Below are 11,799 nucleotides of genomic sequence, written 5' to 3' on the forward strand. Positions count from 1 at the left end.
CACCAAACCAACAGCTCCACTAGTATTGCTAGCTCAAATGCCATTGCTTAGGCTTTTGATGCTTGTAGCCATCCTCGCCAGCCGGTTTCGTCAAATTGGTTATCTTAGTAGGAAGAGCATCCGTTAGTATGGTGGATCCGTCAATTCTTTTGGGGGGGGGGGGGGGGGGGGGGGGCATCTGTTTCCTCTTTCTTCTTAGTAATGGCAGCTCATAGTTTGCCGTTAAATTTGCTTCCTGAAGCGTGCAGATCTAACTCGTTCCTCCATGAGAGTGAGTTGTAGTTCGATCCTCAACAACTTGGTCTACTGGAGGTTCCTTGTGCTCGGATGCTTCTTCCTTTTAGGCGTTGCGCTTCCTATCTCCTCGAGGGACTTTGCAAGTTTAAGCCGCCTTCATATCGGCTAACAATTTGCGAGATTCTTTTTGATCCAGTGCTTGGGCTTACTCCCCCGCTTCTTAATGGAGAAGCAACACTTCAGAGTTTGACTAATGTCCTCAGAAATATTGGCTCTGATACCAACTGTCATGGACTTACTTTTAGAGGCGAGTGTGGCATGTCGTTCCTTTTTATTGCTGCATGTTTCTTCATTGCTTATCTTGCGAGGGTTGTGAAGGTGTTAAAGAAAAGCAAAGATAATAGATAAAACAAGAGATCAAGGAAAAGAGAGTGGTTGACTTATATTCAACAAAAGAAAATTATAAAAAGGGTTCCCTAAGGCTTCAACTTGGCGGAAGCAGTCCTAGGGCACTCATCAACTTGGAAGCACAACAGTAGATCAAAAGACATAACACTACATAAGAACTCAACATTAAAAAAAAAAAAGGGTACAGTGGCACAACCCCATCAAAATAGGCACATAGGAACAAATGTAAACAAAAGGTGATATTTTATATTACTTTGGGTCTTTTTTTTGCTAGTAATGCAAATGGCCTATCATTTCTTGTCTCCTGATAAGTGATCATCCTTGCTGAAATGGTAACCTTAAAGACAAGTTACTTATCAACTACTTTGAGCTTCAAAGCTTTTATGAGGTGAATCTTCGAGACAACGTTTTGAGTTCTCCACCCATTTTCACATCACGGCATTTAGCAACAGGTTTTACTACCTTGTTTTTAAATTGCAAATCCCTTAAGCTGGCACATGTGCATATGGTATGTTTCAGTTCATTATTCCTGAATGTAGGTGATCCATTTGGTTAAGTGGGTTCTTGGTTGATGCATATCTCCAAATAGGAAAATAAGTATTATCAATAATTACATTTTGTTTCTATTCGAAAGAAAACTTCATCTACCAGTCTAACCCTTTTATGGCTAAATCATACTTCTCTGTTGTATCCATTTGGGTCATATTGCTTTTCAAATTATTGAGGATAAGTCCAACATTTTGGGTGAGCAAGAGGATTACAACCCACTGCCCTGCATCGGTGCGACTCTCCTAATTCCCTTACGCCCTGTTTGGTTGGAGGAAAAGGAACGGAAAGGGAGGGATTGAGCAATCTCTCCTTTGTTTAGTTGATTGTTTGGTTGACTAATTAGAAAAAAGGGAAAAGGTGGGAAAGGGAGAATGTTTGTTTGGCTGCGAGGGGAAGGAAAGGAAAGGAGAGTGTAGTGTAAATTCAATCCCTCAAAAATTTGAGGGATTGGGAAGGAAAGAAAATGAAAGGAAGGGAAGAGCAATAGTCTTTTTTTGCCCACAATACCTTTTTCTTTCACCCACGTCTTTTTCTTCAACAAGCAAGGAAGAGCAGAACTGTTTGAAGCCTCCTCCCCTCGCGAGAAACAGGGCACACCCTGCCTCTCATCCTGCTGCGACACCCGGTTTCCTGAAACAATGTGCGTTTTTTTTCCATCGCCCGTTGCATCTCTCTCTTCTTCTTCTTGTTTGAGGCCTCCTCCCCGTCCTCCTGGTTTGGGGTCACCCTTCTTTATCTGCAGCTTCTTCCGTTTCCTCTTCTTCTTCTTCTTCTTTGTTTTTTTTTTTTGTTTTGTAAATGGCAACGGAGACCGGTGCTTGTGAAGGCGGTGCGGGCGGGAAACTGCAGCACTTGCAAATCTCCTTGAACAGCCTCAGTGGCACGGTCCCAACTTCTCTTTACAATATGTCCTCAATCCCTCAATCAACAAAGAGCAAGCAAATGATGGTAGAGAGGGAAGCAACCTAAGCAACAGATTATTTTGATTCGTTGCGAGTGTGCTATTAGGATGTATTATTTTGGTTTTGTTTTTTCGATTGTCTTTTCTGAAACCTTTTAATTTTTTTAAACATTTTGACTGTTAGGGGTATTATTGTAAAGTATTATAAATTCTATACTTTTCTTTCCTTTATTCTTTTATGTAGTTCAAACAAACATGATTTTAGTCTTTCATTTTCTTTCCTTTTTATCCAAACAAGTTTTTATAATCACCTCTTTCCTTTGCTTTCCATTTTATTCATTTTCGTTTTCTTTCTCTTCCCTTTCATTTCTTTCCCTCCAAATCCATCCTTTCCTTTCCCTCCAACCAAACTGGGTGGTAGGCTGCATCGATATCAACAATAACGACAGTGCACTCTTCAATTTAGGTGCTGCAGTTCACCACCACTTAAATGCAAAGGTATCACATCCACAAGAATAGAAGAGGCATTTCGTCATGCACTCCTAGAAGCTAGGATAAGTCCAACATTCACAGGTATCCTTCACAACAGATTTAACATTTAACTTTACTTTCATGGCTTTTGGTAATCCTGGCCCTCAGCCAAACCACTTCAGCAAAGGTGTGTATCTGAGCTTTGGCAAGTTGAGCTGTAGCAGGTCAAGGGCAATGGAAGGTCGTGTACCGCTGTCCAATGTTTCAGTTCCAAATAAAGATGATAAAAATGATTTCCATATTTCAGGGGCAGGAAGTGTAGCCTAGGTTATGTTATTGAAAGACCAGATTGTTTTACTTCTGTTGGCCAACTTAATATAACCTAAGCCAATCTTTTGTGGTCCAACATGTAGTGAAAAGACTTTCAGTTATCTTTCAGTATAAGGTTGGCTTTTTGCCGACTCCATCTTTTACGTGTTGCCAACAGGATTGAAACCAAAGTTGACGATTTTTTTTTTTTACGATTCTTTTCCTACATGAGAGAAATCCTTTGAAGTGATTTTGTCTTTGATCAGATATTCTCATCATTTCCAACCATATTTCTGTCATGCACGTGTATTAATCGACAGACTTGCCTCAAGGGCAATAATATGGCCGGTTGGGTGGAGGTTGATTTCAATCCCTGTGGATGTTGTATCTTTAGGCTATATGCGATAGGGCGCGACACTAAGTAACAGTACCTTTTCTATATTTAGGCCCCGATGTAAACCAAGACCGTGGAGACAAAGGTGACGGCGTTGTGGGTTTTTGCCTTGGTGTTTTTCCCTCAAGAAAATATTAGAAAAAATGGGCAAATTTTCACATGGTTTGAAAACCTAAGACCCAGCATGCCATTTTTAGGCAGGCTTGCCTTGGTGTATTGGGCAATGATATGAAGCCTTCAAATCCATTATTTTTGACCCGTTCGAATCTCGTAGCGCAGTACGGGCTCTCACAGTTGCATATCGATTCTTTTGTGTGTTCGAAGAAATCTGCGTCTAAACAGGGTGATTGGTTGGTGTGGTTCTCTACAGGTTTGGGCAAATATCTCGCCTATCTGGTTAGGATTAAAAGGAAATTATGGCAGGCTATTGACGATCTTTTGTTCACATTTCTGTCCATCCTTACCTACTCCCCCTCTTCATGCTGCTGAGTTGGTGAACGGGCACGAGATGCATGAATTTCTTAATCTGGTTGATTAATCAAATTCAAGTTTTTGTGTACTATTTTATTGTCGAAGATCAAGTTGCCAATCTAAATATCACTAAAAAATTGAACTCTGAAGGATTTTCAGGAAGTGACATGAACTGGTACAAACTTCTTCCTTTAAGATTTTCCGGTGCAGCCTATGATCGTGCATGCACACAGATAGTGAAATAAGTTTAGATTGGATCCGTAACAGTTTGAATATAAAGCTGACGTCTGTTACAGTAAATCATAATGGGGCACGGATCCGGTCTAGATTAAGAGTAAAGTTTAACGAACATAAATCCAGATTGACTTTTTTCTCACGAGAACACTCGATCTGGGGGAACTAATAGATATAAGACTTGCACGTGAAAAGTAAAGATAATATTGAAGACCGAACCTGGTTCCATCTTAGTGTGAATCCATATCCATATAAACCATAAATGGATCGATACAAATTGAATGACATAACGTGTCGTCTCTACATCAGATCCATTTCAGTCATTGCACCGGCGACGGAAAACTCTTTTAGAGGTCGGGTATTTCATCATCACATATACATTGATCACCTATAAAGACGGAAAACCCAATGTTCTATAAATGTGTTTTTAATAATGGACTCATTTCACTCCAAAGAACGCAACGTTCCTTTTTGTAAAGGTCTTCACAGAGGACGAACTAAGTTTCGGCCAATTCACGGGACAAAGCTCGTGGGATAATTTGCCTAACCTCATACGGGATTTGGATAAGCGCATTGCTGCTTGCAACATTTTCATAATTCATATGCGCTCAACTCTCATTCCATTTGAGGGGAACTTGATGGGACTATAGACACTAACCACAGGAGATATTGAGATCCAATTGTTTCACTTACCGTCTAACGAAACCCACATATAAAAGCGAATTATTTTGTTGTCATTGGTGAAATAATGTGTAGTAGCGTAGTTGGTTGAGTTGGTGAGCAGGTGAGATTCTAATCATCAATTCAATTCCTTTGAGTGTTGCTTCTTCAAACTGCAAACAGTGGCATAAGTTGCTGATGAGTTGAAAGGAATAATGGTAAGATCATATAGAAGCAGCCTTGAATCCAATGAACAGAAGAAAGAAGAACGGGGCTTTTAACCTACGAATTTCTCTCCACTTTCGTCACAAGAAGGAAAACTTCCATGCGTCCAACTTTTAGCCAAGAATGGCCTGGCTGCCCAAGAACAAGTTTCGTAACGATCCTCGTTTGTTTTTATTAGCAAAGTGTTGATCTTTCGCTTATATAAAAAAAAATACCACAGGCGCAAGCACGACTAGGTTTCAGCTACTTTGCTGCTCTATTTCCGTAATAATTTGTCATCGTCACCTTGTTCCCGGGAAAATCCTTGCCTCTTATAGCGGAGAAAAGGTTCCCCATCTAAAACTGGCCTCTGTGGGAAAAAACAAAAGAGCCACGAAATCGTAGAGGGCCTGAGGCCAGAGTGACGTCGACCGCCCAAAAGCGGCGACGGGCTGTGGGTGGGAACTGGGAAGTCGAAGAAGTGGGGTTCCTTCTCCTTGACGCCCTTCTCTTTCTTCCCCTTTTCTGTCTATCACGATCGGTTCTTTGTAGTTTGTTCCACTATCTTCATTGACCGCTGCTCAATTCTGTCCTGGTTCTGGTTGGATAATTTCTCTCTCTCTCTCTCTCTCTCTCCCCTCCCCCCTCCGTTGTCAAATTTCCCAACTCCCGCACTTTGGGAGTCAAATCACTAGTGGGTTTCTGTCTTACATCCAAAATGATTTTGAGTTGCTTTTCTCGGGATTGTGCAGATCTTGGAGGGATGGGGAGCACATCCTCGATGCTTACTCAGTATGACATCGAAGAAGTTCAGGAGTACTGCCGCAATCTCTGTATGTTCGTCCTGCTTCTATGTTTTGTCTGTTCGTTCTTTCATTGAATTGTGAAACCGTTGATATGTGTGTCGAAATGTATTATTTCTTTTCGGCGTCTGATACAGTTTCGCAGCAAGAAATTGTTTCGCTTTATCAGAGATTTTGCCAACTTGATAGAAATGCAAAGGGTTTCATCTCAGCAGATGAATTTCTCTCCGTTCCGGAGTTTGCTCTTAATCCGCTTTCGCAGGTTCGCTTTCTTGTGCAATTCTTGTAAGTTGTGATTATATTCGCTTTTTTGCTCTTACTGGTGTTTTTTTTTCTCTGGTTGTGATTTATGTCGTTATCAGAAAGAGTGGAAAACATCTGTTTTTATATAGATATTGTAGAATTGAATCTGAACATCTTCTTTTACAAAATTAGAGATTTAATACATATTATTGTATGGTCATTGGTCAGTGATCTCTGTTGTCTAAAATGCAGAGGTTGCTGCGGATGATTGATGGGTTGAACTTCAAAGATTTCGTTGCATTCTTGTCGTCCTTTAGTTCTCGTGCGAGTCTCCAACAGAAGATCGAGTGTAGGAGTGTTTCTTCCTAAACAAAAGTTATATTTTTAATGTTATTCATGTTTGTGGCTGCCGTTTTTATCCGTTATACTGCAAGCTTTCCTGTCGCAGTTCTTCATGTGATCTGTGGTACGTTTGGCTGTGTTTCGCAGTTATCTTCAAAGTTTATGATTCGGACTGTAACGGAAAGGTGACATTTAATGACATATTGGAGGTGTTGAAGGATTTGACTGGAACATTCATCTTGGAGCGGCAAAGAGAGGTAAGCTGAATCTGTTATTGCAATCAATTGCAGTTTCTTTGAACTTTACGAGCAAATCAGCGAAAGCAAATGAAAACTCATAGGCTTATGCTCATATCCTTGTTTGATGTAGTGAGCGTACGGACTTGAGAACTAAATTTAATAAAGAGGAACCCAATGATCGCCTTATGTGAAAACGTTGGCATCAGGTTGCTATTCATGGTTGAAATTCCCTTCACATCACTTTTATACATCAAATTAGAACGGACAACCACTTATTCAAGTTGTTTCAAGGGACCAAAGCCTTGAGAGCCAACTGAATGGACTACTACCTTCAACTGCCAGATTGATCATCACATTGCCTTCTACTATCGTTTTGCTTAGATTATGTTGCTAACTTCATGAAGAGATCTACTACCACATGGTTGCGACCAGTACCACTTTAGCATGCTATTCAACATAAAAAAAATTTACTTCTTTACTTTCAAAAATAAAAAAGGAAATTCTATCTATGATATCAGGTTCTTCTGGAATTTAAGCAAAACAGATGAGCAATGGTTTGGAAGGGACTGATTCCACTTCATTGGATGCTATGGGGCCTGATTGCTAGTAGCTGTAGTGTTAGCTCTTCTCATTGAGAAAGGAGAAGTCGTGTACAACAACCTTAACTGGACACAACCCAGTTCGAGCCTGCTGCATGTTTGTTCTTTTCAATTGAAACACTAAATTTTGGAATGCATTATTAGTTATCATAGTACTGGAATTTAATTCTCCGTTTTGGGACCTAATGAATTGCATTTTGAAATAAGATTACAAGATGTACAATCTATGTCACACGGGTACGCGTACGATAAGGGTACGGGTACGGGTAGGCGGACACTGCAATTTTCAAAATTTTAGGATACGCGGACACGACGAATTTTATATTCTAAAAAATTAAAAAGGATAATAAAATAAAAAAAACATTAAATTAATAATTCACTCTTACAATCTCATAAGTCATAAGAAAGAAAGTCTCAGATTCTCAAACAAAACATTGTTCATCACCAATCTCATAAGTCATAAGAAAGAAAGTCTCAAACAAAACAAAGAATCTCGAGCTAGTAAAGTGGTTTGGATCGGGTCTGACCCAGACCCGGTCCAAAACGTATCCTGCCATGTCCAAGTGTCGGTATCCAGGTGTCGGAGTGTCGACACCGGTAGGTGGCCCATTTTGCCGTGTCCATGTGGCATAGTGTACAATGTGATTGTAAAATTCAAAATGCTTGTGAGAAGTGAAAATTATGTGCTTTCTTCATTCAATTTCAATCACTAAAATGGAAATCTAAAATTGAAAACATCTTCAAACTTTGATATCATTATTAATAATATGTGGCGCAAGAGAACTATGGTAAAGAAATGTGGCACTAAGCATCCCATTTTAGCTCTTTGTTTGAGCCAAATATTATATGCCTATGTATTACTAAAGAGCTGGCCTTATCTGAGGCAATGGACTAACTGGTGCTTTTTCTAGGCCACATTTCTGGTCTGTTTCACATCTCTTTTTTTCAACTTGAATTTTGTTTTATTTTTCAATTTCTAGCTTAAATATCCAACTGTAATTCATGACTTTTTCTCCTCACCTTGTCATGATTGTTTAGCATGTCCTTACTCGTGTGCTGGAGGAAGCTGGCTACTCAAAGGAAACTTCTCTAGGATTGGATGATTTTATAAAGGTATCTCATGGCACACAGATTGGTTGTTGAATTTCTATTTCATGTGAAGTTGTGAACTACTACTGTTTGTGGTCCACATATATGGTTACTCGTAATATCCCATGAATTTTTGGCCTTTCACCAAGTGGCTGCTTTCTGGGCTGGGGGTGTATGGGGATGACAACTTAACAAGGAAAAGGTATGACCATGAAGCTAATGAATAAACACTCGAAATAAGTAAAATTTGTATGCTTTGATATAAAAAAATCATCAATTCTTTTTATACTGTATTTTTGGAAAACATGTGCATCCAATTGTGCTATGCTGGTCAAATGCATGTATGCTGAATCTTGTTGGTATAACGGTAGATGGAAACCACAATTAAAAACTAAGAGATTTGAAATGGTTGTTTCACCTGCTGATGTACTGTCTAAGAACCAGATCATGTTGGAGTTGTTCTTAATTCTTAAAGGGCCTACTACATAACTCCTAATATTAAATATTTTGGTCTTGACATGGCAGTTCTAACTTCTAAGTCCAGACTCCAGGCTTGGTAGTCTTTTATCCACATTTATATCCTGAGCAAACTGTCCTTCTGCAATCTGAAGTCAAGATTCATGATGTCCAAACTTGGTAAAAGATAGTGCCCATTCTTGTATCTCTAACCACTTGAAGGAGTAAAGAGAGAGGGTGGACTGTTAGAAATCTAAGAAACTTAACATGCTAGTGGTGCTTGTGGCTTCTAGAAACAGTCTGAACCAGGTGCAATAGCTTGTACATGGAGAAAGCATATTATACCATGAACTCTGGTAGTGAGCTATTCTTAAGCACTACCATGAAATGAAATGAAATATTTGAAGGGAGGGTGGACAGAGAGTGTGATTCGATGAAAATGTTATGCGTCAGTGATATTGTAAGAATGCATGTTTAATATTTAAGCTCTAGAAAAACCTGCACAAGTATGCAGGTGACATCTATATGTTCCAGAATTAAAATAAGGAATGAAGTGGACATGTTCTTTGTTAAATAAGCAAATGCCAGATGCACTTATAGTTTCAGATACAAATACAATCTACAGGACCAAAAACCTATATGTTGATATTATATAAAACTTTTTCTTCGTTTAGATCATATCTCATAAATTTATAGACCTGCCATCTTATAAATTAGAATAGAATATGCATGATATGTTGGTTCTGAGGGTTTTGGGTTTATACAATCCATCCAGTGGTTAAATTTTCGAAAAGATGAATGTAAATAAAGGTAGAAATTCCATACTTCCTGGTATGGGTCACAAGACCATATATATATATATATATGAAAATTGAAATCAGCCAGCTGCTGAGTGTTGCCAGATGATTTTTTTTTTTAAATCCATGACCAAAAATTTGAAAAACCACGCTGAAAAAGCCTTGAAAAACCGTGGCCTGACAAAAACTGTTGCTAATGCACGTATTGCATCAGTTTTACCAATGAATTTAAAAGGAAAAAAATCCCGCAACACTCAACAGCTGGCATATAATGATGTCCATGGCCAATATCAGTCCTGATGGGAGTGGGTTCAACCAGTCCGAAAACTTAGACTGATTTTTTTACTGTTCTTTTCTCACACTCTCACCTACTTTTTCTCTTTCTTTTTTCTTGAACTTTTCATTTTCATAACCATGATAACATCCTCTCTACTCTAGGATTGGTGGATCTTGAGGAGGGAGAAGACATATGTATGTGTGTATAAATGGCATCTGCTTAATACCACCTAGATGCATTCAACATAGAGAATGCAGTTCGGTCCTTTTTTTCCCTTTCAATATCAAAGTATGATTTTTGCGTTATGAACTTTTGAGTTTTGATACAGTGTGAATAGTTGATCTTTGTAGTTCTTGATAAACTACATGATTAAAACATGTCCACACACATGGTCTCTACTAAGTGGATACGGGTGCATTTGGTGCATCATCAGCGTTAAACATGTGCAAGCATGTGTTATGCATTGGTCTAGTGCCCAAGGGAATCAGTCGATTTGTGTGGTCAAGCCATGATTACCTAGGTTGTGAACTGCTCAAGTCAATTCCTCAGTATACTATATGACATTCTAACTCCAACAAATGGTAAATCTACTTCTTGACTTCCAAGTGTTCTTCTTGTGGTGACTGATTTAGAGCTCACATTTATTTAATATAATCTGTGCTAGATGCTACTCCATGTGGGGGTGCTCAAAAGCCGATTTGGAGCATGCTCGTGCTTAACTCAAGTTGAAGGCCTGGGCTTGAACTCAACTTGGCTCAGTCTAAGAAAGCTCGAGCTAACTTCGATCAAGCTTGAGCTGAGAGCACATGGCTCAAGTTTGGCCTTGCTTAGCCAAGTCCATATAAGTATATAAGTCCCAACTCCCAACTGTTGTTTTTGTGATAACAGTGTGAATGACCATATATGTATGCATATTAAACGACCTTACTCGAACCTAAATGCCAACTTTGCCTGTATTGAACTTGTTAAAAAAAGATGAGTTTAATGTTTTATTCAAACTTGGCCTGTTTAATAAACAGGTCGATCTTGACCCGTTGTGCCCCCTTATCTCCATGTAGTGGCTTTTTTTTTTTCTCCATGAGACACATGCACAAGCATGCACTTGCACTTGCATTCACAGGCACTGGAGTTCTTGTGTGAATTCTTGGCTCTCAAGTCCTAGATGTTGCACGCTTATGCTTTAAGTTGATACATCACTGTTCTTACTGTCTCTCTAGTATTGATGGGCTAATATGTAGTCAACTCTAATGAAGTTTTTATGTGGGATTGGAATTGAAATGCGGCTGAAATGCTAAGAATCTCTAGTGCGTACATTCTATTGGTTTTCTAAAGCTCATAACAAATTCCGTTTCTAGATTCTTCTACATCTTCAAGTGGCTATTGTCTGGACGTAAATGCTAATCTCCAACTTGTTGGTTTTCAGTAATGGTCATTGATGATGGCTGTGTTGGGTTCTTTCAGATTCTTAGCAAATCTGGCCTAAAGATGGAGGTTGAGGTCCCTGTGGACTAGGTGTAAACAGGAGCATGGCTGTTGGTACTTCGGATTACACATATTTCTTGGGTTGCTCGATCATTTTCTTGAAGATTAAGTGTTTTCAGGTAGCAAATCTTTCATGCTTTTGCTTTTTTGGATGTCTCCATCATGGTATGGAAGGGAGGGAATTCCTTGCATGTAAATTCAAAAGTTGTTTGTCTGCGTTCTGTTGGTTTCTTTCATTTTACCTTGAACAGAAAAAAATTATTATAATGTGCAATCTTCGAGTGCTTCCTCACAAATATCCCGTGAACAAACCCTTGTTATTTATGTTAAGGCTTCCTTTTCTATAAGCTGCTAGTGTTAGGCCGAAATAATGTCAAGGTATGCACTCCGGCTGCAGAATCTTTGATCTCCCTTAGCTTAGAGTGATCCACCAAGTACATGTGTTCTTATTTTTCTAGCGCAGGATTTTTCTTAAGAAGCTTGACTCCTTTGTGTAACAAGCTTCAAAGGTTGCTGAGGACTGTGTGCAGGACTTGAGGCCTTGACGAAGGCTTTTGAGTTCAATTAGACACCAAGGTGCAATCAGTTTCACCTTACTATGTTTCCCAGCCATGAGAGCCCTTCATCTGGTTGG

The 11,799-nt window shown here is 39.2% G+C and overlaps 1 protein-coding gene across 3 annotated transcripts; it reads left to right on the forward strand.

Annotated features, from left to right (window-relative positions):
- Nucleotides 1-4,853: 4,853 nt before the first annotated feature.
- Nucleotides 4,854-11,461, forward strand: LOC116251629 (uncharacterized). 3 transcript variants are annotated; one of them, XM_031626000.1, is made up of 7 exons: nucleotides 4,854-5,005; nucleotides 5,591-5,671; nucleotides 5,779-5,903; nucleotides 6,137-6,233; nucleotides 6,374-6,483; nucleotides 8,103-8,177; nucleotides 11,145-11,461. In XM_031626000.1, exons 1-7 carry the CDS (start codon nucleotides 4,960-4,962, stop codon nucleotides 11,193-11,195), a joined length of 585 nt encoding a protein of 194 aa, XP_031481860.1. In that variant the 5' UTR covers nucleotides 4,854-4,959; the 3' UTR covers nucleotides 11,196-11,461. The 3 variants fall into 3 exon arrangements, with proteins under 3 accessions (XP_031481860.1, XP_031481862.1, XP_031481863.1); XM_031626002.2 differs by lacking the exon at nucleotides 4,854-5,005 and adding an exon at nucleotides 5,108-5,439; XM_031626003.2 differs by lacking the exon at nucleotides 4,854-5,005 and adding an exon at nucleotides 5,108-5,319.
- Nucleotides 11,462-11,799: the final 338 nt, after the last annotated feature.

The sequence above is a fragment of the Nymphaea colorata genome, chromosome 3 (genome assembly GCF_008831285.2).
Source record: "Nymphaea colorata isolate Beijing-Zhang1983 chromosome 3, ASM883128v2, whole genome shotgun sequence".
In the NCBI taxonomy this organism is placed as follows: Eukaryota; Viridiplantae; Streptophyta; class Magnoliopsida; order Nymphaeales; family Nymphaeaceae; genus Nymphaea; species Nymphaea colorata.

Excerpts from the sequence above, each read along its gene's own strand:
- LOC116251629 (XM_031626000.1), top strand. The coding sequence starts at position 4,960 with ATGCGTCCAACTTTTAGCCAAGAATGGCCTGGCTGCCCAAGAACAA. Across the intron at positions 5,904-6,136 it reads CTCTTAATCCGCTTTCGCAG|AGGTTGCTGCGGATGATTGA; the intron begins GTTCGCTTTCTT and ends TCTAAAATGCAG. Across the intron at positions 6,484-8,102 it reads TCTTGGAGCGGCAAAGAGAG|CATGTCCTTACTCGTGTGCT; the intron begins GTAAGCTGAATC and ends ATGATTGTTTAG.